This window comes from Aulonocara sp. 'chitande type north' Nkhata Bay, linkage group LG5, assembly GCF_057382095.1.
Source record: "Aulonocara sp. 'chitande type north' Nkhata Bay isolate Kocher_YH1m ecotype deep benthic linkage group LG5, A_spYH_male_GT1.1, whole genome shotgun sequence".
NCBI lineage: Eukaryota > Metazoa > Chordata > Actinopteri > Cichliformes > Cichlidae > Aulonocara > Aulonocara sp. 'chitande type north' Nkhata Bay.
This window is the reverse complement of record NC_141348.1, coordinates 11721214-11747411: the sequence shown is the minus strand read 5'-3', so window position 1 is coordinate 11747411 and position 26198 is coordinate 11721214. Positions and strand designations below refer to the sequence as shown.

The window sequence follows — 26198 nt, the reverse complement described above, 5'->3', positions numbered from 1 at the left end:
CCTCCCCATCTGGAAGCCTCATGCCCAGGATGCTAAAACAATCCCTTTTCAGGGCACCAAGTTGGGGACATGGTTCCTTGAGCCGGGAGCAAGGATGGCCTCGAGCCCCCATCTTACCTTCCCCTAACCCTAAATACTTATTTTCCACCCTGATTTACGAATAAATTCTTTACAAATCCTACCATGTGAATTCATGGATTTTTTTTTTCACATTCTGTCTCTCACAGTGGAAGTGTACCTCTGGTGCAAATTACTGACCTCTGTCATCATTTTAGGTGGGGGAATTTGCACAATCGGTGGCTGACTAAATACTTTTTTGCCCCACTGTATCATAAGGCTCGGAAGGGCAGAAAAATCATAGACTGGGCGTTCTGTGGGACTCGACCAATTTGGCTCTTAGGGGATTCTAATTTGAACCGCATACCGGCTTACAACAATGACAACATCCAAATCGACAGGGGCCTCGTTTTATCATTTTCTCCAGATTTTGGAAAAGACGCCGGTCCATCCAAACATCAAACTAGTAGTATTGTCAATAGGGATTAATAATAGGGACCAGGATGCAGAAAAAACTTCCATCAAACAATTAAGAATGCTTTACAAAAAAGCAAAATCTGTCTTACCGAATGCTAAGGTAGTCTTCCCATTAATTAATTTTTCATCTTCCCTTCCAATAGAACAACAACGAAATCTAACTCTCATCAATAACTTTGCTGCAAAACGGCTTTTGGTCCTGAACCCACTATCTGGGGACCAGTTTGTAACGATCGACGATAATATTCACTGGACACAAGTGACGGCGCAGTGTATATTTGCAAATTGGTGTGACCAATTACAATTAAATCCATAATCTAAAAAGCCTTAAAACTGTAAAATTACAACGTTCAACAGAAAGAATAAAAACTCAAATTTATGTTTATCAAAGCGGAGTGAATTGCGAACAACAGCATGAGAGGAAATAAGATTTATGTCATTACTTCTAAAATAAGGACAATACCTTTTTTGAGCCACACGAGGGAGCCAGAACCCCAATCTCAGAGAAGACTGCACTTAACAGTAGTTATGTTGTGTATTCTATCATCTGCAAAAGGTGCTCTCTGATGTTTAAGGGAGAAACAGGCTAGACTAATGTAGACAGGTTAAAACAACATATATACCGCATTGGGTAAGACAGATTGAATAACGTCCTTGGTCCGACATTTTCAAACACATCCACTAAATCTTATGGGCAGCCTGGAACTACAACCCTGTGCAGCGTGGGCGGAGGGACAGAGGAGGAGAGATAAGGACCTGTGAATCAAGAAATGAACATCAGAACTCCTTGGGTATGGAACTCCAAAGTGTTCAAAATTAAATAAATAAGTCATGATGAAATAAATAACTATGTGAATAAATAAGACACATATATCTAATGTGAGAATGATATTGTGAAATAATGGAACACATTTTGAAAAAAATGCTCATTATTGTGAAATATATTGCATTCTGCTATATAAATTTACTTATAATTGTGAAATATTATTTCATGGTCTTTATTTTTCACAATGAAAGAGATTATTCCTGAGGCATTTTATTTATTTCCAGCCGTTTTTATTCCAAAATGACCTTTTTTCAAAGTCAGTGTTTATTTCAAAATCCCGTTTTTCCCGATGGTCAATTTATTTCATAATGCGACTTTTCAGCAGAATGACTTTGTCTGTCAATCAAGAGAGACAGGGCGGAGCCACTTGTGTGATTGGTTGCTCCTTTACTCAGCAATGGCGTGTCCAGCGGGGTGGCCTGGGGGGGCACAGGCCACCCCCCCAACCAGACTGGCCACCCCAGGTGCCACCCCAAAGGCAAAACAATAAAATTCAATCAAATATCAAATGTCCGATTATGTTTTCACGGTGACGCTCAGATATCCGAGTGTAAGTGAATGCAGCATCGGCTTCTGCGCTATGCGCATCACGTTAGCAAAGGTAGGAGAGCCAAGCACGAAAGACGTCACTGCAGGAAACAATTTTTCGATGAAAGAAAATGAGGACAGAATAAATGTCCTGGTAAGTAATATTAAGTTTGTTGAGTTTAGTAAACTTCGGCGAAATTAGAATACCAAGGAAAAAATAACACTTAAAGAATTATTGCAGCCGTGGAATATTTCAGACAGTATGCTACAGAGGGGAGCTAACATAAGAGTTATGAGTTATAAGATGTAATCTAAGTCGTAACATTGCTGTATGGAGCTGCAGATTTGGTTGCAGGTTAACATAGCTGGACTGGCCATCGGGCTTATTTGACTTATTTTTTATTTTTTTTGTAACGGCATGAACAATGAGAGGTGGTGGATTGGCCAGATGCAGGTCGATGTGTAGAAATAACTCCGTTGTTTGGTGGTGGCTATGGCGGGGCTTCCACAGAGGCAGCAGGTGGATGAGGGAAGGGGAGGCAGGAGGAGAGCCCCGAGGCAGCCGCCAGTCCGAGTGTCAGGTGAACTGAACTTCAGGTAAGAAGTTATGACCTGCAGTCTATCTGGGTCAGATATGAACTAAGTTTAGGTGGAGTTTATTTTCGTTGTGCTGACTTTTTACTGTCAGTTGCAATAACTCATACTGCGTTCTAGCCAGCTTGGAGTTTTTATACAGCTGTTCGGTTGCTATGATGTTACTGATAGTGAACTTTATTTTATTCATAAGGTTAGTTAGTAGAGTTGCCAACGGCTCCTTAAAAAAATGGAATGGTCCCTCAATCAGAGAAAATATTACACGTTTCGTATTGAGCTGAGAAGAGACGCAGTTTGTCCCGAACTTCAGCTAGAATGGAAAAAGACACAAAGCTGGATTTATTCTGTCTTTACGCTGCACAGCTGCCTCTTCTCTCATCCTGTCTCTCCTGTTGCTACTTCAATCATGAAACTGATCGATGATCAGCTGATCAGCTTTTCTCTCTTGTTTGTTTATCGCCCACTTTGCGCCAGAAAGACGAAACCAGCAGATGTTGCGCTAAACAACAGCAGCACGTTTAAGCTTGATCGGCTGTTGTTAGAATTTATTTAATATTAATTTCTAGTATCAGCTGATGTTTGCTGGAGCCACAGCTGTAAAGCTGCTGGTCATGATGTCGGTTTGGATATCTGGTGAGAGGGAAACGTGAAGACCACCCACCAGGATCCTTTTTTATGTAGCTGACAGCTGGTAACTGTGCAGGGGCGGGTCTAGCAAAGTTTTGCCAGGGGGCCAGGTAGGGCATTAACAGGGAAAGGGGGCACAAAGAAATACTTTTCTTTCTTATTCTCATTTAAAATATCTAGCTTTTATTAAATAATTATCTAAATCTTACAACCAAAGTTTTTATCTGACGTAAAATGTATAGAAATCATACATATACCAAAAAGACTGTACATCACTGTCACAACAGGGTTTGTTTTCATTCAAAGGCTTTATGGCTTTAATACCTGGTGGGTCGGTCTGTAGTCAAAATGCCCGATTTTCTGTCCCAGTCCAGCCCTGCAGGTTATACTGGCAGTGTCACCATGCCAGCTGAATGTATTTCATCATCAGCCAGTGTTGTTCTTTATCAATATTACCAAAGTTTACCATAAGGCAGCATAGAAAGTATTTACTTGCTTTCAGGTTTTATTCAAATATTAGTCTTTTCAGTTGTTTCTCCACTTTTTTCCTGTTTCAAAATCAAACACCAGTTTGTGAGAAGATTATCTTCTTTTTTTAACAGGCAGAGAAAGTTTTACATTGGAACTGGCTAATTTGTCAATTGTTTGCTACAAATGTTCGTATTTTAATATTCAAAAATGTTTTTGCCCAAAACATATGTGCACTATATGTCAGTAAAAATACTATGCAAATATTGCTGTCCTTGAATGCTGAGTAAACACTGACAAAGCACTGATTGTATCTCTTGTACTTTATCAACGCAGTATCTAAAAACTTTGCACCGTAGTGGTTAAAATCTCATTCTAATAAGAGTTAAAAGTGCATTTGGTTATTAGGTTTATAGGATTATTGAATTATGGTTAAGGGTTGGTAGAATTTTTTTTTTAAACATTATCTGCCAATTAAATCTGCCACCCTTCTCCAAATCTGTGCCCCTACCTGGCCCCCCCAACAAAAATTTTCTAGACACGCCACTGTTACTCAGACATAAGTAATAGCACATGAATTGTCGATTTAGGTTTAATGGTGCAATGCGTCTCCTATGCAGCTGGCGGCAGTATGCAGCTCAAGATAAACTTAAGGCACCGACAAATGCAAAACACTGGGCGCGAATAACGTTACAGGTGTATCAATTCTTGTGAAGGGCATGGCTGCAGGAAACAAGTCCGTTTCTGAGTTACTCAGAGAAGTTGCTAACTGCTTAGATTGTACGTCTTCACCTCAGTCTGAGAGAGTGTTGCAGCAGCATACTGGAGATGAAGCGGTCCCTGGTCCAAGTTCTCATCAAAACAGCACAATGTTAACGTTAGCAAACGCTAACGCTATCACAGCTAGCTCCACTCCGAGAAACGCTGTTCAGGGTAAGTAACGATGTTACTGCTTGGTTAGTCTGTCTGCCAAAAAATGAGCTTTTTAATCAGTTCAGTCACAAATTTTTTATACTGTTTTTATCATAGCAAAGAACTTAATAAATTAGGTAAGAGAAGATAATCGTCTTCTGGGTTAATGTCTGTATCACTATTTACATTGTTGTAGGTAATAGTTAAATCATGACGTTTTAAAGTGTCTTATTTTCTCTGCTAATATGGAAGTCAAGTAATCTATGTGAATGAAAATAAAGCAATTCTAGTTCAATGTAGTGATTTTGTAAGCGGGTATAATACTTGCAAATTAAGTAGCAATTAATCTAAGCTTTTAGAATGTTTTCTATAATATTGGTTTTCCCTTTTTAAAGCTGAAGTCGCAAGACTGTTTGCCCCTTACAGAGTGAGGCCTTCCTCAGCGCCACTTTCATCTCTGACCTCGCATTCTTCCAAGAAAGCATGCCGCTCCATTTACACACACCTTCTTCTGTTTACATGATCATATGTCAGACACAGTGCCAGCTAAAGCAGTCAAATTTGACCTAGCAGCAGCTGGACTTGGAGAGAAACGGATTTCATTCTACATGTCATTTGTTAATATTTCAAGATTCAGTTTAACTACATTTTTACTCTTATATGTACCATTTTTGTAGTAATGTACAGCAAGTAATGTGTTTTACAGGAAGGGATGATGACCCAGAAGTGGTCAAGGCAAAGATTGAGGATACCTTCCCTCAGCTGAAAGACACAGGAGGGTTTGAACTGCTGAGAATCTCGGGTACAACATGAAGCCGTAACCTGTGCACAATCCCAAGCCCAGACACTGGATATACAGTGCGATATCTCCGCAGTCCATTGAGTGGAATTGGACAAGCTTTGATCTATATAAGGCCACTGCAGAAAAGTATTGATTTGGAAGACGTGAGTAATGATTAGGGTCAGAATATGTTATTTGCATGTATTAATAAACTAGTTCAAATGGCTAGCTAAGCTCAACTATGTGTCAAATCAGCTTTAGCTGTCGGCTGGTTAGAAACATGACTGCATATGAGTAATAATGGTTCTGAATGTGTATGTAAGCAATTGTTAGAAAAGGTTTAGAAGGAGATATGTAATTTTGTGTTTACTAGTGGTGTGCGGATCGATACTGAAATATTGATTCTTCCGATACCAGCAATTTATGTTCTAGAATCGATTCTCATATTATAATATCGATATTTTAGTACTCTGGGGTAAATTTGTAGTTTTTCTATTCAAATGAACGCAGTGGAAAGAAACTATACAATTCGGATCGTCTAATTTGGAAGGAACTACTTCCTCTTACGCCTTTCATAGTCATATGCGAAATACGGCTGTATAAATGTGTCGCAGCCCCTGGCGTGCACACTCACAACAATGGCTGAGCGCAAACAGAGTCCTGTGTGGACACGTTGTTGTGGCAACACCACTGACCTCGTCAAACACCTCGGAGTAAATCACATCACAGAATATGATAAGCTTATGTTGAGGCGAACTGAAGAGGAGGACAGGGACAGGTGCTGCTAGGGCGAGACAGACATCTCTCGCAGAGTCCTTTAGTGCTGCAGGCAGGCAACATGTTCAAATGGCGCACAACGTCAGTTTTTTTTATTTCTATATGATTATTCTGCATTATTAAGCAATAAAAACAAGTTGTCTGATGTCCTCTAATCATTATGAAGCAATATGGTTATGTTATTATTACAATTACATAATACAATTATATATTGTATTATGAAATGCAATGAAACATTACGTTTTTGTACAGAGTATCGGTATCGGATCAGTATCGCTGATACCACCCTGAATTTTACTTGGTATCGGATCGGAAAGGAAATCAGTGGTATCGCACATCACTAGTGTTTACAATTTGTTTCTGCTTCTCACGTTGGCAAATGCGATTGCAGAACTGTCAAAATATCTTTTATCACAGTATGCACCAATTGTATATATATATTTTTATCTCCATATTCTCTGTAGAGCCTGACAACCCTCCAGCAACAAGGACCCCCCACAAAATGCCTGAATTGTGACATTAACATTCCTTTAAATAAAATGAAAAACCACATCACTAAATGCACAAGGTAAGGAACATCTTTGATTTTCTATATATTTTAGTATATAGTGTGGAAACTAAGTAAGTCCACTTTGTATATATTGGTGATGGATGCTGAAATCTCTGCCAATCCCTCTCACAGTTCATTGAGTGGTGCTGAACCTCAGTCTGTTACTGAAAGTCAGGCTAGGCAGACTCATAGTACAACAGCAAGGTCAGAGGTCCCATCCTGTAGCAACAGTGATGCCTGGAATCTGTCCTGCGGGGTAGAGGAACCAGATAGTATCATCTTGGAATCCACCATAACCTCAGCAAGAGCAGAGCAATTGTCAGGTGATATGGTGGTAGTGCAGGAAGATGCATCTCATCAAGATGAGGAAAAGTCACTTCTATGGGAAAAACCAGGTAGTGACAGGAATTAAGTTAGGAAGATACCAGACAAATGGCAAAAAATACATATATTTTATTTCTTTTGATTCATGTGATCCATACAAATGTGTACCTTTCAGAGTGGAAATGTGAACAAGATGCAACCAGAGCAGCCTGGCTCTACAAGTCCAAGTTACTTTCAAAGTATGAGACCAGAAAGGCAGTAGTCCTGCAAATGGACTTGCGGGAAAGTATTGTGGATCAACAGACATCACTTATCTCCCTCTACAAAGCTCCAAAGGTAGAGTGGGCGGGCCCTGTCAGCTGCAAACTGGAAGGTATTTTTTCTGTATTGTGAAAACATTAGAAATCCAGTGACTGACTAATCCGAAACTTCACAAGTTTTTTTCTTCTTCTTACTTTTAGGGGATGTTGCTGTTGGAGAAGGGGTGAAGAGATTCTTCTTCTCAAAGGCAGTTTCTCTAGTACAGTCTGGTTTGCATTTGAATTTTGGTATGTATGAAACTAGACTGGGCACATGTATAGTGGATTAAATAAGAGAATATTTATTCATGTAAAGAAAATGTATTTGTTATGTAAATGAGTTAATTGTGTTAAAATTACTGCCTGGATTTCTCATACTCACCATAACCTAGATGTACTCTTTTCAGGGAACACAGATCTTACAAGACTGTTTGACGGTGAGCCAGAACACTTGACTCCGTCCACTTCTCAGACCTTGCTTGAGAGTGACATGTTTTTGGTGGCAGGTAAGAAAGTTATGTACAGAAATAAGAGGAATAGTAATTTAAAATAATTCATGTGCAGCACTAAAGTAAAAAGCATTACTTGTGTTACATTATCCTAACTGTAACCATAAAGATGAAAACTAGATTGAATACAGTTACAAAACTGTTTGTCTTTACCCCCATGCAATGTTAGGCTAAGTGAATTTATTATGTTTGATCTTAGGAAGAATAATGGGACATTCATTCATTCATGGTGGACCGTGTGTGTCTGGTATAAGTCCTGCAATCATCCATGTCCTTTTTGGTGGCTCACCTGAAACAGCTACAGTTCAGATTGAGGATTGCCCTGATATTGATATCCGCAGCACTATTCAGCTGGTTTGCATTTTTGTACCATTATTTTAAAGAATTACTATTTCACTAAATATTAAATTTAGAGACAAGATTGAATAGCCATCAGTACCTACTACTGACTAATTTATTTCCCTCTGTCGTAGCTTGATGGCACTGCTGAATTAACAGAACTGGAACGAAGAAATGTTCTTGAGCTAGCCCTGGCTTGGGACCTGCCAGGTGTCACACAAACCAATAGAAAGTGGCTGTATGAACGTCTGCTATTCCACGCTGTGAGTACGGACTTACTCTCCCCAATAAATGTAAATTTTAAATAGAAAAGCAAATCAAACCTTTGGATGTGAATAAGTACATTTTTCATATACATTAAAGAAATCTCTTTGGAGGCCATTTGAAATGCTTTATCAGTACAGTGGATGTTCTTTAAGTATTTAACATTTAAAGTGTCTTTTACTTTATGGACTCACACTTCAGTTTTGGTTTGGTCTCACTGTTGTAGGTCATAACACGAACAAGCCGTCAAGTCAAGCAGCTGAGGAAATGGCTTAAGGAGACCATGGTATGGCCGCTTCTGACAGAAAGATCAGACATCATTCCAAGGGAATCAGAGACTGCTCCCTGTTGTAAGGTAAAGTCAGGTCACATCTTTTAACATCTGAATAGTAAAAGGTATTTGGTTAATTTATGAAGGATGAACATTAATTGTTGACACAAAACATCAATATACTATTTTGTATGCTTGGGCTAGTCGAACAGCTGGGTTACATTTAATAAAAATACACCTAATGTTGCTGACGCTCTTAAGACTACAAGATAAGTAAAGATATAAAATGACAAATTAAGCTTATTTTATCTTGTAGCATTTAAGAGAAAAAATTAACCAAGGTGAACTATTTTATGCAGTCTATTCTACACTCAACAAAAATATAAACGCAACACCTTTGTTACTGCTCCCATTCCCCATGTCTCACAGCAAAATGCCACAGATGCCACAAGCAATGAGGGAGCGTGCAATTGGCATGCTGACAGCAGGAATGTCAACCAGATCTGTCGCCCGTGCATTGAATGTTCATTTCTCAACCATAAGCCGTCTCCACAGGCGTTTCAGAGAATATGGCAGCACATCCAACCGGCCTCACAACCTCGTGTAACCACACCAGCCCAGGACCTCCACATCCAGCAGGTTCACCTCCAAGATCGTCTGAGACCAGCCACCCAGACAGCTGCTGGAACAATTGGTTTGCACAACCAAACAATTTCTGCACAAACTGTCAGAAACCGTCTCAGGGACGCTCAACTACATGCCCGTTGTCCTCATCGGGGTCTTGACCTGACTCCAGCTCGTCGCCGTAACAGACTTGTGTGGGCAAATGCTCACATTCGATGGCGTCTGGCACGTTGGAGAGGTGTGCGCTTCACGGATGAATCATGGTTCACATTGTTCAGGGCAGATGGCAGCTGAGAATGTCCCAGTTCTTGCATGGCCAGCATACTCACCGGACATGTCACCCATTGAGCATGTTCGGGATGTGCTTGACCGGCGTATACGACAGCGTGTACCAGTTCCCACGAATATCCAACAACCTCGCACAGCCATTGAAGTGGAGTGGACCAACATTCCACAGGCCACAATTGACAATCTGATAGACTCCATGCGACGATGTGTTGCACTGCATGAGGCAAATGGTGGTCACACCAGATACTGACCGGTTCTGGGTCCCCAGACCCCCAATAGCGCAAAAAACTGCACATTCCAGGGTGGCCTTTTGTTGTGGGCAGTCTGAGGTACACCTGTGCACTACTCATGATGTCAGATCAGCATCCTGATGTGGCACACCTGTGAGGTGGGATGGATTATCTCAATATGGCAGATGTGCCCACTACCACACATTTGGACTGATTTGTGACCACTGTTTGGGAGGGATGGTTATATTGTGTATCTGGAATGAATTTTAGGTCTCTACGTCCATCCCATGGGGAATGGGAGCAGTAACAAAGGTGTTGCGTTTATATTTTTGTTGAGTGTATATATATATATATATATATATATACATATATATATATATATGTGTATATGTATATGTTAGGGGTGCAACGATACTCGTATCGATATTGAACCGTTCGATACAGTGCTTTCGGTTCGGTACCCATATGTATCGAACAATACAAAATAAAATTTTAAATTATTTTATCAACTTTCCTTCTGACAATGCTGTCTGTGTTGAGCGCTCAGTGGATCTGCGCTCGACAGTGCAGCCTAGGCGGAGTAGTCGAACGCAGATTCACTGAGCGCAGGGCAAGCTAGCGAGACAGAAGTTAAGCTCTTCTTGCAACATGGCAAATTGAACCTCCCCCACCCTCATTTAGATCTGGCGTTTGGAACTATTTTGGTTTTCATGTGAGGTATGACCCTGAAGGTAAGCGCGTCATGGACTAAAGTAAAACAGTATGTTGGATGTGCCACGCAAAGCTCAATTACATGGGTGGGAGCTAGTGTGTTAGCGCAGTTAGCTCGTTAACGTGTTGGCCGTCCAGCCCCATGCACGGGCGATCCGTGGTAGCTCGTTAACGGAGATTTGCCAACGTCATTTCAACGAGATTTACGCTGACAGCACTAGTGGGAACACAACAAATATGACTGCACATTTACACCGACATCATCCTAGTGCAAAGACAAGTGGAAGCAGACAAAAACAACAAGCACGCATGCTACAAACTTTACCCGAGTCATTTAGACAGCCGTTAGCACATGATTCTTCTTATGGGGACCTGATATGTTTAATATGCTGCTGAGAATATAGCCCAGAAGAAGCGTATAGTATAGCTTTTATTTTGGAAAGAGCCATTTCTCTGTAATAAACTCTCTTTTCCAAAGATGAGTGATTCCTCAATCAGATACAGGGCTCGCAAAATCGCCTGCCCGACGTCCCGGGGCTAGCAATTTTTCCAGTCGGGCTACCAAAATCTATCTCTGCCCTGCCCGTCGGGCTATCGTAGGAAGGAAAAATATATGTCAATGGTTTTGCATTCTTTCGGAAATGTAGCTGGCTAATTATGTCATTGGCATCGGTGAGCCACTGCTAATATGTGACATATTGAAATTGCGTTTGAATTTGCGCTTGTTTTTTGCTTTCACTTTGCAATCGCGCGAACTGTGTATTGGTGAGTGATGATAATTTGCGCACCAATTCCTCTGACATCGTCTTATCAATCGTTAGCTTACTATGCAAACATGACAAGTGAAATCTCCCGCAGCAAGCTTAAACATGTGAGAGGTTGATCGCGCAGAGAATCGCTGAGCGTTATGTGAGTGCGTGTGTAAAAGCAGCAGGATATATATTGTAGCGGGTCAGGGCTGTTCGGGGTTCTGTTTGTACAGTTATGTTTTGTTTATGTTGCCATAGTGACGGGTGACGCCCTCTCGCTGCGACGGTGTGTCCTTCCGGGGTCAGAGGGCGCCCTGTGTGTTGTTGTTGTTGTTGCTGTGCTGTTGCCGCGCTGAGCAGTTAGCTAGTGGCAGTGTTCTTCTGCAGATGTCAATAAACGGCTGTGCTCCCTGGCTAGCTCACGGGAAGCGAGACCAAACGATACCTCCGTCTCCTCCTTGTCTGAGCTCGCCACAATATTTTAGTTCTGCTGAGCCAAGTAAGACAGGTCAGGGTGAAGAAGTGACAGCCAAAGAAAAGCTTACCACAAAACGGAAAAGTTATGACAAATCAGACTATAAGGCAAAAAGAAAGTGCAGCTTTATGGTTTCATGGACAAAAGAATTTCTGTGGCTGCAATATGACAAGTGAAATAACCAGGGCTGCACATAAGTGGTCCGCAGGTGCGCATTCGCTGTCAAAATAAAAAACGGGCACAAGATAAGAAGTTGCAACGCGTGTTTGCATACATAAGATTTTCAGGAGGAGGACAGACATTTGTTTAGAACTCTTAAAGATGTCGAAGAAGCAAGCTCCTTTAAGCAATTACTGTGATGTTCCTCCACCTCCAAAGTAATGTCAGAAGGAGTCCGAACCACAAAAGAAGCACGTATTCTCGGAAAAGTAGTTGCAGGAGGCGAGCTGGCTTCAAACAAATGATGAACGCACAGAGATGTGGTGCGGAATGTGCCGTGAAAATTTAATAAATGACAAATTAAAAAGGCATGAACATTTTTTTTGTATCGAAAAAATATCGAACCGTGACACCAAAGTATCGAACCGAACCGAACCGTGAATTTTGTGTATTGTTGCACCCCTAGTATATGTGTATATGTATATATATATATATATATGTATATATATATATATATATATATATATATATATATATATATATATATATGTGTGTGTGTATATGTATATATGTGTATATATGTATAATATATGTATATATATGTATATATATATATATATATGTATATATATATATATATATATATATATATATATATGTGTGTATATATGTATATGTATATGTAATATAATATCAAGTTAAATATTTTATCCATCTTTCCACTTTCTTCTGCTAATCTGGACCCAGGTCACAGGGGCACCAGGCTAAGCAGAGAAGCCTACATCTCCCTCTCCCTAGCCACCTCCTCCTGCTCCAAGGCATTCCCAGGCCAGCCAAGAGATATGGGCTGTTTTCCAATTCAGGGGCTGCATCATTCGGAGGACCCGGCCTTTGTGGTCTATGTGGGCCGGGTCTTTGGAAGACCAAGAAGGCCTGAAGTGCGAGGCTTGTGAAATGGGACAGTCTAGCCTCCATTGCACTGCTCAGTTTGCCAAGCAACCTGAGCAGCGCAGCTGTTTGACAGAAATGAAGGAGAAATTTCTTTTCTTCATTTGTTTGTTTTTACATGTGCTTTGTTTGATTAGTTGAGTATCTGAGGCTGAGACCACAGGACTGTAAAACATGATTGTTGGGCTTCATTTCTGTGCTGAACAGTCATTTTAAGGTTAGCTAGTAAATAACAATTAGCTGATGTTGTTCATGAGACTAAAATCATCTCACTCTGGTAATGTAAATATAATATGGTCAACAGCAAAGTAATTATTATATTAATAATTATTAGTTATTACAGCAGTGAACATGAACTCTGTGTCAAATACTGAGCTTCAGTACAGATTTCCCATCACCTTTAATCTTCACTCAAAGACAAGTTTCTGTGACAGTGTATATACAGATGTGTTATATATAAGAGACAAATATTGTTCTTTTAATATGTTGGCATTACTAAATTTGGCTCAATGCTTACATACATGTGTAAAAAGCAAATGTACGAGCTGTGATAACTGTGTCTGATAGAATGAAGAGTCGACTGATATATGAAATATTCCTTTATTGGGTGAGAAAATCAGACCATGTCATAACTGCTTTAAGTCATACAGAATAGATATTAGAGCCTTAAACAGGCTGACTTCTGCTAAATGGGTCAAACTGGGCAGAAAGTCTACAAACACATAACATCCTTATAGAATATGATGTAACACTATAGATCAACTTAGCTCAGAATATATAAAGCATATAAACAGTTACAGCAATATGATGCAACACACACAGCAGCTACTGATCCAAAATACTCAAAGCTTCATAGAACTGAAACCAACATTTATTTTTAGGTCCATTCTGCTGCTGATACAGACTTTAGGTTTCTGAACATTAAACTTGTTGCTGCCTTTCATAGTGTGTAACCTTGAAGGCCCTGAGTACTTTCTCCCACACTGAAAACACTGGGATGATCACATTATTTGAACATTACCTAATAAAACTGATTCAGGACAGACAGTTAGTTATTTCTGCCTTTTGCATAAAGGCTTAATGCAGTTTTTTGATTTTTCACAAAGTGTATTGTAACAAAAATCAGCTGATTTAAAAAGCTTGATCAGTGTATGACATGATTAACTGTCAATATCCACAGGGACAGTTAAAATATGAATAAAAATTAAAGTGTTGAAAAAGCAGCTTGTTAAACAATTGTGGTGGGGTGCTGAGCCTGCACCTGCTCAACTAGCCTGTTTTATGGATATGGTCAGAGGTGCTGTCCCCATCATCATTACAGATTTCCTTGCTAATGTGCTAAAGGAGTATTTTAACATCTTTTAAAAACATGTTTAGCGCCATCTTTTGTCAGTACAGAATGTTTGTTGCATCTAATAGTCTTACCTCAGTTTATGTTAGATAGTGACAGAATAGATAACTCAGTGGAAAGCCAGGGGAATAAAACAAAATCTGTAAATCACTTTTGCGATGCCACTGGCAGCAAGAATGACTTTTATAAAAACCAAGGATATACCATCTACCTTTACTGTTTGTCTTTAGCAGTATTTGGCTCTTAAAGGTTGGCCAGCTGCACTCATCTGATGGATGAAAAATAATATGTATTCTTTTCCTCCCTATATCATCTCACTCACTAGATCACTAGATTCATAATAGAAATGAGGAAAAGCGAAGCCCAAATTTAAGCAAAGTTGTGCGAAGTAGTGTAGTAGTGCTTCATGTTGGTGAGCCAACCAGCGTGCAGCCTGTTACAGCTGCTCCTGCTTTTTCTCTTTAGTTTAGTTTTTTTCCTTACTTACTCTTTTTTCTTGTACTTTCATTTGTTTTATTATCTTTCATTCAATCATGTGGCTTGAGAGAGCTTTTGTTCTGCTGGTGGCTGCGGAACTGTTACTTTTATCGAGGAACGGACTGCGGCACAACTCCTACATACTACATGGGCTGTTTACTTCAGAGATCGGCTGATTGCCCTGTTGCTGGCCGGCTCATCGGTCAGACCCACAGATGTACCAGGTGAAATCTGGAGGAAAACACATCGGGGATGCAGGGGTGTGTGGATCAGGGAAATTATTTTACTGCTATTGGTAAATAATCATCATCATTACTATTGCATTAATAATATAATCTGCAGCATTGATATTGCATTCAAATGTTTAAACAGTGTGTGTGTCTTTCAGAAAGACTAAGTTGCAGGCTGACAGGAAGTTGCAGAGAGTTTGTAGAAGTGAAAGCAGAGTCTAAGTTATTCTGAGGAGCAGGTTAGACGAAGCTATTTGAATTACTAGGTTATTCAAATTGTCTGTTATACTTTTATATTCTTTTATTAAGCTTTTAGTAGAGGTTCTTGATTAGACCATTTATTCAATATAGTACATATAGTTTCAGTTAGGTTATTGTACCTAAGGATGAGCCTCTGTTCTGGTGAAAGGTCAGAAGTGCAACGGGTGAGATGAGAGAGCATTTGAGGACGACATATACACACACACACTCAGTTAGAGGGAATCATTTATAGGTGAGAGGTTAGTTAAGTTTACTCGCAACTGTGAAAGAGGAACAGTTTCTTATTGTCTCTGCAAGAAAGAGGAACAGCGTCTGGCAGGATGTGGGGCTCGTGTTCCAGACGAGATAGAAGACAATGTTCTTTTAAAAACCGTGTTAAAAGTCATTGTGGTTTTGATTTGACGTATGTATATATTCTGTCTGTGACGTATGAAGGGGCGTCATTAATTCAAACCCTAATGCTATAAAAATCTGTGTATGCTTTGATTAAGTCGAAGATCAGCCCTGTCTGCGAACGGAACTGGTCTTCCCACGCGTGTATTCATTAAAATCAATTGTTTGACCAAGCTCTTGGACCATGGTTGTTTGTACTCTCCTTCCTCAATATGTGAACCTTAACAGGTGGAGGTCAGAAGAGGAGAAGGAAGGAGATGGTGAGACAGCGGAGGCTGAAAATGAGGAGGAGGTACAGACCGTGTCTATCGTAACAGGAAATGTTCAGTCATTATCAAATAAAATCGACGAGCTGACAGCACTGGTACGGAGTCAGAGGGAATACCGGGAGTATAGCCTGATGTGTTTCACCGAATCATGGATGCACCAGGACATTCCCGACGAGAATGCATCCGTGGAAGGCTTCCACACTGTTCGGGCGGACAGGGACAGCATCGCTAGCAGTAAGCGGAAAGGAGGTGGGCTTGCTGTTCTTGTTAACAACCGGTGGTGTAACCTTGCCCACATGACAATCAAAAAAAGGATTTGTTGCCCGGATATTGAACTGTATGCTGTTGGACTCAGGCCGTATTATTTACCCATGTAATCTTACGTTCCTCCTTCTGCTAACCCCACAGCTGCATGTGACACTATCCACTCTGCCATAGCCCGGTTACAGGCTCAGCACCCGAGTGCCTTCATTGTGATCTCGGGTGACTTCAACCATGTCACCTTGGACAATACACTACCAACATTCACATAGTATGTGGCCTGTCCCATCAGGGGGGAGAGAATCTCAGATGTACTGCATGCTAATGTCAAGGACGAGGTGGTCAGAGGAGGCCACAGCGGAACTACAGGGCTGTTTCGAGGTGACTGACTGGGAGACACTCTCTGAGCCTCACGCTGAGGACATCAATGGGCTTACTGAGTGTATCACAGACTTCATAACTTTCTGCACTGACTCCATTGTTCCAGCTCAGACTGTTCATTGTTACCCAAATAACAAGTGGGTGACTAAGGACATCGAGGCCCTCCTCAACAACAAGAAGAGGGCTTTCAGAGGGGCAATAAAAAGGAGATAGATGAGAAGGGTCCAGGTGTTAATAAAGGACAAGATCAGAGAGGCTAAGGACAATTACAGGAGGAAGCTGGAGTGGAAACTCCAGCAGAACAGCATGAGAGAGGTGTGGAGTGGCATGAAGTCCATCACTCGATTCAGGCCAACCAACAGCAGGGGAGCTGAGGGAGCTGAGGATAGAGCTAACGAGTTGAATTTGTTTTTATTTTTTTTCCTGTCCTATTTGGTTCTTTAGCCATCAGAACTGTTGTCTGAAGATGAACAAAGATACCCAATGGATTTACTTTGCCAAATGGATCATCACGGCCTTGCCGTATTGGTCCATTTGATCGACCTTTGTTGTTATTATTTATTTTATTTTCCGTTGTTACAGGCGGGACAGACATGACTGAGGGATAGGAAAGGGAGAAAGAAAGATGAAGGAAAAGAAAAACAGAGGGGAAGAGGGACAGTGAGAAAGGGCACTTAAAAAGAGAAAGAAAAAAATTGAATTTGTTTTTCAATAGATTCGACACTACAGTGTCTGCTCACCCCCCACAACCTCACTTGTAGTCAACCTGGAATCCAGAGCCACACCACTGTGCCAGCCTCTCTCTGCACATGGCCCTGTTGCCTCGCCCATCCATCACTTTCACTCACGACCAGGTTCAGAGGCAAATGAGGAGGCTTCACTCAGGCAAGTCTGCCGGACCAGACAGAGTGAGTCCCCTCGTCCTCAAGTCCTGTGCCCCCCAGCTTTGTGGAGTCTTCCATAAACTGTTCATGCTGAGTCTGAGTCTGTAGGGCGTCCCTGTACCAAAGACACCACGCCTCAGTGGCCCCCAGGATTACAGGCCTGTGGCACTGACCTCCCACATCATGAAGACCCTGGAAAGGTTCATCCTGGACTAGTTCAGACCCATTGTCAGACCACATCAGGATCCCCTTCAGTTTCCTTACCAGCCCTGTCTTGGAGCTGAGGACGTCATCATCTATCTGCTCTATCTACACCCACCTGGACCAGCCGGCGAGCACTGTGAGGGTCATGTTTTTTGAATTTTCCTGTGCTTTCAACACCATCAGGCCAACCCTCCTGGGTGATAAGTTAACAGCGATGCAGGTGGATGCTTCTCTGGTGTCCTGGATTGTGGATTACCTGACAGGAAGACCACAATATGTGCGTCTTCCACATTGTGTGCCTGACAAGGTGATCAGCAACACAGGGGCACCACAAGCGACTATCCTCTCTCCCTTCCTCTTCACCCTCTACACCACAGACTTCAACCGCTGCACGGAGACCTGTGTGAGTACAAGAAAATAATAGATGAGAGGGTCCAGCAATAGATCAGAGGAATAGGGAAGGATTTGTTTGTGTGTTTCAGTTTGGCTTAGCTGTAGCCTGAGAGTGTGTGTAATTGTTTAGAGAGAAAGGAAGTTATGGACACTGGGGGTCATAAAAGGAGACAGGAAGCTACAGTGGGGGGTTGCTGATGCTGATGCTTGTACCTTTAATAAAAACTCATAATTGTTATAACTTAGAAGTAGGTTTGCAGGAGACTCTCCACATGCTTATATGTAAATATAAGACAACAAGAGGCCAACGGCCCAGTGGATGCAGAGTGGGGGTCTCGGTGTATGTAATATGTTAACTGTGTTTTGTATGTTGTCTAAAGGAATTTGGTGTAGCTTGGGTAAGGAGATTACTTTTATGACCCCCAGGAAGTCACATATACAGAGACACACGCACAGTGCTTTGACTGTTATGACGCACCCACACCTACATGCACAGTCACTCACGTGCACTCACATAAACACACAGGTACACGCACACACAGCCACTCACATGCTTGTGCATACACACACAGACACAGAGTTTGCAGCACACCATGGGGGTTTTATGATAGGGTCGCTTCTACAAAACTGTGTTTCACAGACAAAGCAGTGAAGATCTGCAGAGGGACACTGGCCTTGCACATCTCCCCTTCTAGAAGATGCATGCTTAAATGAAGATGAATAAAGGTTTTGTGAAAATGACTACTGAGTCCGGTGCCGTCTCTGGATGCCTCGAGGAATAAAAAAGAAACTGATTTCGTAACACCTGCCATCTCCAGAAGTTCTCTGATGACTCTTCAGTGGTTGGATGCATCAGCGGGGTGATCAAACAGAGTACCAGACTGTGGTCGACTCCTTTGTCATGTGGTGCAAGCAGAATCATCTGCAGCTCAACGTGGCAAAGACCAGAGAACTGATTGTGGACTTTAGGAAGACCAGGAAAGACTTGGCCCCTGTTTCAATCAAGGACAGTCAACATGGACATTGTGGGTGACTATAAATACCTTGGAGTATACACAGACAATAAACTGGACTGGGTTAAAAACACCACTGCAGTTTACAGGAAGGGCCAGTGTCATCTCTATTTTCTGAGGCGGCTGAGCTCTGTCAGACAATACTCAGGATTTTCTATGAGTCTGTTGTGGCCAGTGCTCTGTGCTGATGCATACTGGGGGAGCAGGTTGAGGGTTGTTGATGCTAACAGACTTATTAAACTGATCCACAAGGCCAGTAATGTTGTGGGGAGGGAGCTGGATAAAGACAACGTTGGACAATACCTCCCACCTACTCCATGACATGCTGGCTAGCCAAAGGAGCACGTTCAGTGAGAGAATGAGATTAGCAAAAGAACACCACTGAATGACACAGGAAATCATTCCCGTCTGTGGCCATCTCCCTGTACAACCCATCCACCTAACATGTGGATGGGCCCTCTGTTGTTCACCCTCCTGACACACGACTGCACTGCCCTAGCTCTAACCACATCATCAAGTTTGCTGACGACACAACTGTGGTTGTACTCATCAGTAGCAACGACGAGTCAGCGTACAGAGATGAGGTTCAGCAGCTGGCGTTCTGGTGCAGCGAGAGCAACCTGTCACTGAATGTGGACAAAACCAAGGAGATGATCGTTGACTTCAGGAAGACTCGCTCCACTCACACACCACTCAGCATCCACGGTTCCACGGTAGAGACTGTTAGCAGTATCAAGTTCCTGAAAGCGTTCCGACCAGCTGCATCTCCGGGTGGTTTGGAAACTGCAAAGTCGGCGAGTTCAGCCGGCTACATCGGATCATCAAAACACCGGCTAAGAACATCGGAACATCTCTCCCTCAGCTTGAGGACATCTTCCACAAGCGCGGCATCATTCGGGCCTCCTGCATCCCACATAGCAAGGAAGTCTGGCCCAGATCTGGTATCAAACCGGCACTGCTGGCTGACTTCTGGCATGATAAGACATATGTCATCCAGATATGGGCTAGGCCTGGCATAGATGGCACTGTCTATGTGATGGCATGCCATATCATAGCTGGCACTTCTGACTGACCCTTTGTCATAGCAGAGTGTATGTCAACCAGATGTGTGCCAGGTCTGCCAATGACGCCACCGTTTATGTGATGGCATGCCATATCTGGCCTGATTGTGGTTTGGTTTATGTGGCCCAGGCTCATAGAAAACAGGTCTGGCCCAGATCCGGCATCAAGCCGGCACTTCTGACTGACTGGTGTCATGTATGTCAACCAGATATTGGCCAGGTCTGGCAATGATGGCACTATTTATGTTCTTATTTTCCTATTTGAGTTAGAAGACCCAGATGCCATGTTGCAATATTATACTGCTATGGTAGCCAATGTTTCAAATGCAGGTTTGACAGGTTTGTGAGTGTACACTTTATCCAAAACCTAGTGAGGGTTTACTCATGTTTACCACTGGGTGGCTGTAGTTCAGGAGGTAGAGCAGGTCATCTATTGGTTGGAAGGTTAGTGGTTCGATCCCTGGCTACTCCAGTCTGCATGTCAAGAGTGTGAATGTAGTTAGAAAGCAGTCAGTTTAGAGAAAGTGTGTGAATGTGGCATGCTAGAAAAGTGCTATGTAAGAATCAGTCCATTTACTGTCTGAACTGAGTTTTGTCATGTTACTTTTGCACTGTTATGTTCCGGCACATGTTGTTATTACATGGCTTGATTAAGGTACACATTAGGCTGACATCTGGGGCCAGAGCTGAAATTGTTCTGGGCCAGCACAGGACTAGCAGTGTGTCTGCAACTGGTCTTGCGCTGGCCCATGTGTTGGCCACCTCTGGTAAACCAGATCTGGGCCACCAGAGGGCCGTCGTTCTTTGCGGTATGTGGGCAATGTGTAAGCACATTGTTTGATTATAATGGTATTATAATTTTATATATATATATATATACACATATATGTACATATATATATATACATATATGTACATATATATATATACATATATGTACATATATATATATATACATATATGTACATATATATATATATACATATATGTACATATATATATATACATATATATACATATATATAGATATTAGGGGTGCAACGATACACAAAATTCACGGTTCGGTTCGGTTCGATACTTTGGTGTCACGGTTCGATATTTTTTCGATACAAAAAAAATGTTCATGCCTTTTTAATTTGTCATTTATTAAAATTATAAATATATATTTTAACTCAAAAGTACAGTTTTTAAATTTAACCCTAACCCTTGTGCGTGTTTTTTATTTTGACAGCGAATGCGCACCTGTGGACCACTTATGTGCAGCCCTGGTTATTTAGCTCGTCATATTGCAGCCACAGAAATTCTTTTGTCCATGAAACCATAAAGCTGCACTTTCTTTTTGCCTTATAGTCTGATTTGTCATAACTTCTCCTGCTGCTTTTACACACGCACTCACATAAGCTCAGCGATTCTCTGCGCGATCAACCTCTCACATGTTTAAGCTTGCTGCAGGAGATTTCACTTGTCATGTTTGCATAGTAAGCTAACGATTAATAAGACGATGTCAGAGGAATTGGTGCACAAATTATCATCACTCACAGATCAGTGCTGTCGCTCTCTATACACAGTTCGCACGATTGCAAAGTGAAAGCAAAAAAACAAGCGCAAATTCAAACGCGACTTCAATATGTCACATATTGACAGTGGCTCACCGATGCCAATGACATAATTACCCAGCTACATTTCTGAAAGAATGCAAAAGCATTGCCATATATTTTTCCTACAATAGCCTGACGGGCAGGGAAGAGATAGATTTTGGTAGCCCGACTGAAAAAATCGCTAGCTCCGGGACGTCGGGCTAGCGATATTGCAAGCCCTGTATCTGATTGAGGAATCACTCATCTTTGGAAAAGAGAGTTTATTACAGAGAAATGGCTCTTTCCAAAATAAAAGCTATACTATACGCTTCTTCTGGGCTATATTCTCAGCAGCATAAGGAGAATCATGTGCTAACAGCTGTCTAAATGACTCGGCTAAAGTTAGTAGCATGCTTGTTGTTTTTGTCTTTGCACTAGGATGATGTCGGCGTAAATGTGCAGTCATATTCGTTGTGTTCCCACTAGTGCTTTCAGGTTAATCTCGTTGAAATGACCTTAACGCCACAACACGGCAAATCTCCGTTAACGAGCTACCGCCGATCGCCCCGTGCATGGGGCTAAACGGCCAACACGTTAACGAGCTAACTGCGCTAACACACTAGTTCACACCAATGTAATTGAGCATTGCATGGCACATCCAACATACTGTTTTACTTTAGTCCATGACTCGCTTACCTTCAGGGTCATACGTCACATGAAAACCAAAATAATTCCAAACGCCAGATCTGAATGAGGGTGGGGGAGGTGCCCTGTGCTCTTCCTCCTGACTATGCTGTCTGTGTGGAGCGCTCAGTGGATCTGCGCTCGACAGTGCAGCCTAGGCGGAGTAGTCGAACACAGATTCACTGAGCGCTCAACACAGACAGCATCGTCAGAAGGAAAATTGATAAAATAAATTACAAATGTTGTATTGTTCGATACATATGCGTACCGAACCGAAAGCACTGTATCGAATGGTTCAATATCGATACGAATATCGTTGATCGCGCAGAGAATCGCTGAGCTTATGTGAGTGAGTGTGTAAAAGCATTTCAGTTCTGCTGAGCCAAACAAGACAGGTCAGGGTGAAGAAGTGACAGCCAAAGAAAAGCTTACCACAAAACGGAGAAGTTATGACAAATGAGACTATAAGGCAAAAAGAAAGTGCAGCTTTATGGTTTCATGGACAAAAGAATTTCTGTGGCTGCAATATGACGAGCTAAATAACCAGGGCTGCACATAAGTGGTCCGCAGGTGCGCATTCGCTGTCAAAATAAAAAACACGCACAAGGGTTAGGGTTAAATTTAAAAACTGTACTTTTGAGTTAAAATATATATTTATAATTTTAATAAATGACAAATTAAAAAGGCATGAACATTTTTTTGTATCGAAAAAATATCGAACCGTGACACCAAAGTATCAAACCGAACTGAACCGTGAATTTTGTGTATCGTTGCACCCCTAATATATATATATATATATATATATATATATGTGTGTGTGTGTGTATATATATATATGTGTGTGTGTATATATATATATATATATGTGTGTGTGTGTGTGTATATATATATATATATATATATATATATATATGTGTGTGTGTGTGTGTGTGTGTGTGTGTATATATATATATATATATGTGTGTGTATATGTATATATATATATATGTGTGTGTATATATATAACACCCAGCACGCCCCCTGCGGGCGGTTTATCCTTCAAGCTCGGGTCCTCTACCAGAGGCCTGGGAGCTTGAGGGTCCTGCGCAGTATCTTAGCTGTTCCCAGGACTGCGCTCTTCTGGACAGAGATCTCCGATGTTATTCCCGGGATCTGCTGGAGCCACTCGCCTAGCTTGGGAGTCACCGCACCTAGTGCTCCGATTACCACGGGGACCACCGTTACCTTCACCCTCCACATCCTCTCGAGCTCTTCTCTGAGCCCTTGGTATTTCTCCAGCTTCTCGTGTTCCTTCTTCCTGATATTGCTGTCATTCGGAACCGCTACATCGATCACTACGGCCGTCTTCTTCTGTTTGTCTACCACCACTATGTCCGGTTGGTTAGCCACCACCATTTTGTCCGTCTGTATCTGGAAGTCCCACAGGATCTTAGCTCGGTCATTCTCCACCACCCTTGGGGGCATCTCCCATTTTGACCTCGGGACTTCTAGGTTATACTCAGCACAGATGTTCCTGTACACTATGCCGGCCACTTGGTTATGGCGTTCCATGTATGCCTTGCCTGCTAGCATCTTGCACCCTGCTGTTATGTGCTGGATTGTCTCTGGGGCATCTTTACACAGCCTGCACCTGGGGTCTTGCCTGGTGTGATAGACCCCAGCCTCTATGGATCTTGTACTCAGAGCTTGTTCTTGTGCTGCCATGATTAGTGCCTCTGTGCTGTCTTTCAGTCCAGCTTTGTCCAGCCACTGGTAGGATTTCTGGATATCAGCCACCTCCTCTATCTGCCGGTGGTACATACCGTGCAGGGGCCTGTCCTTCCATGATGGTTCCTCGTCTCCCTCCTCTTTCTTGGGTTTCTGCTGCCTGAGGTATTCACTGAGCACTCGGTCAGTTGGGGCCATCTTCCTAATGTATTCTTGGATGTTCCTTGTCTCATCCTGGACTGTGGTGCTGACACTCACCAGTCCCCGGCCCCCTTCCTTCCGCTTAGCGTACAGCCTCAGGGTGCTGGACTTGGGGTGAAACCCTCCATGCATGGTCAGGAGCTTTCTTGTCTTTATGTCAGTGGCTTCTATCTCCTCCTTTGGCCAGCCTATTACCCCAGCAGGGTACCTGATCACGGGCAGGGCGTATGTGTTGATGGCCCGGATCTTGTTCTTACCATTCAGCTGACTCCTCAGGACTTGCCTGACCCTCTGCAGGTACTTGGTGGTTGCAGCCTTTCTAGCGGCCTCTTCATGGTTCCCATTTGCCTGCGGGATCCCCAGGTACTTGTAACTGTCCTCTATGTCTGCAATGTTGCCTTCTGGTAGTTCAATCCCCTCAGTTCTGACTACCTTCCCTCTCTTTGTTACCATCCGACTACACTTCTCCAGTCCGAACGACATTCCAATGTCATTGCTGTATAGCCTGGTAGTGTGGATCAGTGAATCGATGTCTCGTTCACTCTTGGCATACAGCTTGATGTCATCCATGTACAGGAGGTGGCTGACAACTGCTCCGTTCCGTAGTCGGTATCCGTAGCCAGTCTTGTTAATGATCTCACTGAGGGGGTTCAGGCCTATGCAGAACAGCAGTGGGGACAGAGCATCTCCTTGGTAGATCCCGCACTTGATGGTAACTTGTGCTATGGGCTTGGAGTTGGCCTCTAGTGTTGTACGCCACATCCCCATTGAGTTCCTGATGAAGGCTCTTAGGGTCCCATTGATCTTGTACAATTCTAGGCATTCCAGTATCCAGCTGTGGGGCATTGAGTCATAGGCCTTCTTGTAATCAATCCAGGCAGTGCACAGGTTGGTCAGTCTGGTCTTGCAGTCTCGGCTGATTGTTCTGTCTACCAGTAGCTGGTGTTTTGCGCCTCTGGTATTCTTGCCAATTCCTTTCTGTGTCCCGCTCATGTATTGACCCATGTGCCTGTTCATCTTAGCCGATATGATGCCTGACAGGAGCTTCCATGTAGTACTGAGGCAGGTTATTGGTCGGTAGTTGGAGGGGACCGGTCCCTTCTTGGGGTCCTTGGGGATCAGGACCGTCCGGCCTTCAGTTAGCCATTCCGGGTGTCTCTCGTTAACTAGCAGCTGGTTCATTTGTGCTGCCAGACGCTCGTGGAGTGCAGTCAGCTTCTTCAGCCAGTAGGCGTGAACCATGTCGGGCCCTGGTGCTGTCCAACTCTTCATACTGGAGACCCTTTCTTGGATATCTGCCACTGTGATGGTTACTGGACCCTGTTCAGGGAGGTCGCTGTGGTCTGCCCTCAGATCCACTAGCCACTGAGCATTGCCGTTATGGGTTGCATCCTTCTCCCATATGCTCTTCCAGTATTGCTCCGTCTCCAGCCTTGGTGGTGCTGTTCTCTTATTGTTCCCTTGCCACTGAGAGTACACCTTTGCTGGTTCTGTGGAGAACAGCTGGTTTATTCTCCTGCCTTCTATCTCTCTGGTGTACCTCCTCAAGCGGCTGGCCAAGGCTGTGAGTCTTTGCTTGGCAGTTTCCAAGGCCTCAGGTATGGACAGCTTGCTGTATTTCTTAGGCACCTTATTTGTCGCACCTTTCTGCTAGTTGGCTAACCTCCCTCCGTGCTACTTTGATCTTGCCCTCTAGCCTCCTTCTCCATGGAGGGTACTGCCCCTTGTGGCTGTTCAACTTGTAGCCAAGCATCTCACTGATCACTGCTGCCGTATTGTAGATCAGCTTGTTAGTGTCGGTAATCGTGGTTGTAGGTATTGCCCGTAGTGCTGCATTAACATCATCTAGCAGACCTTCTGAGGGTACTTCACGTAATCTTGGTAACCGGCTACGGGGGATCCAGGTTTCAAGCTTGGCCATGATCCTATTTTTCAGGTCAGTTCCTCTCGCACTCAACGATCCTTCTCCTATCGCACTTGGGGCTATGTACCCAATCTCGGGTGGGGGTGATGATATCTCCCCCCTGACCTGGCGTCCTGACTCCTCCTTGCCGTAGCATTTGT

General features: G+C 42.7%; 1 protein-coding gene across 3 annotated transcripts in view; it reads left to right on the top strand.

Annotated features, from left to right (window-relative positions):
- The first annotated feature begins 5229 nt into the window (after positions 1-5229).
- The window catches only part of LOC147329904 (uncharacterized), a 195341-nt gene continuing 174372 nt past the window's right edge, over positions 5230-26198 (top strand). The window contains exons 1-10 of one of the 3 annotated variants that reach the window (XM_086291319.1): positions 5230-5434; positions 6512-6615; positions 6730-6992; positions 7097-7294; positions 7383-7469; positions 7628-7726; positions 7929-8083; positions 8203-8331; positions 8559-8687; positions 12587-15665. In XM_086291319.1, coding sequence (XP_086147445.1) covers positions 6587-6615; positions 6730-6992; positions 7097-7294; positions 7383-7469; positions 7628-7726; positions 7929-8083; positions 8203-8331; positions 8559-8687; positions 12587-12607 — 1110 coding nt within the window. In that variant the 5' untranslated portion in view covers positions 5230-5434; positions 6512-6586 and the 3' untranslated portion in view covers positions 12608-15665. Of the gene's footprint in view, positions 5435-6511; positions 6616-6729; positions 6993-7096; positions 7295-7382; positions 7470-7627; positions 7727-7928; positions 8084-8202; positions 8332-8558; positions 8688-9158; positions 9863-12586; positions 15666-26198 lie in introns of those variants that run through there. The other 2 variants (XM_086291317.1, XM_086291318.1) reach the window with 2 other exon arrangements.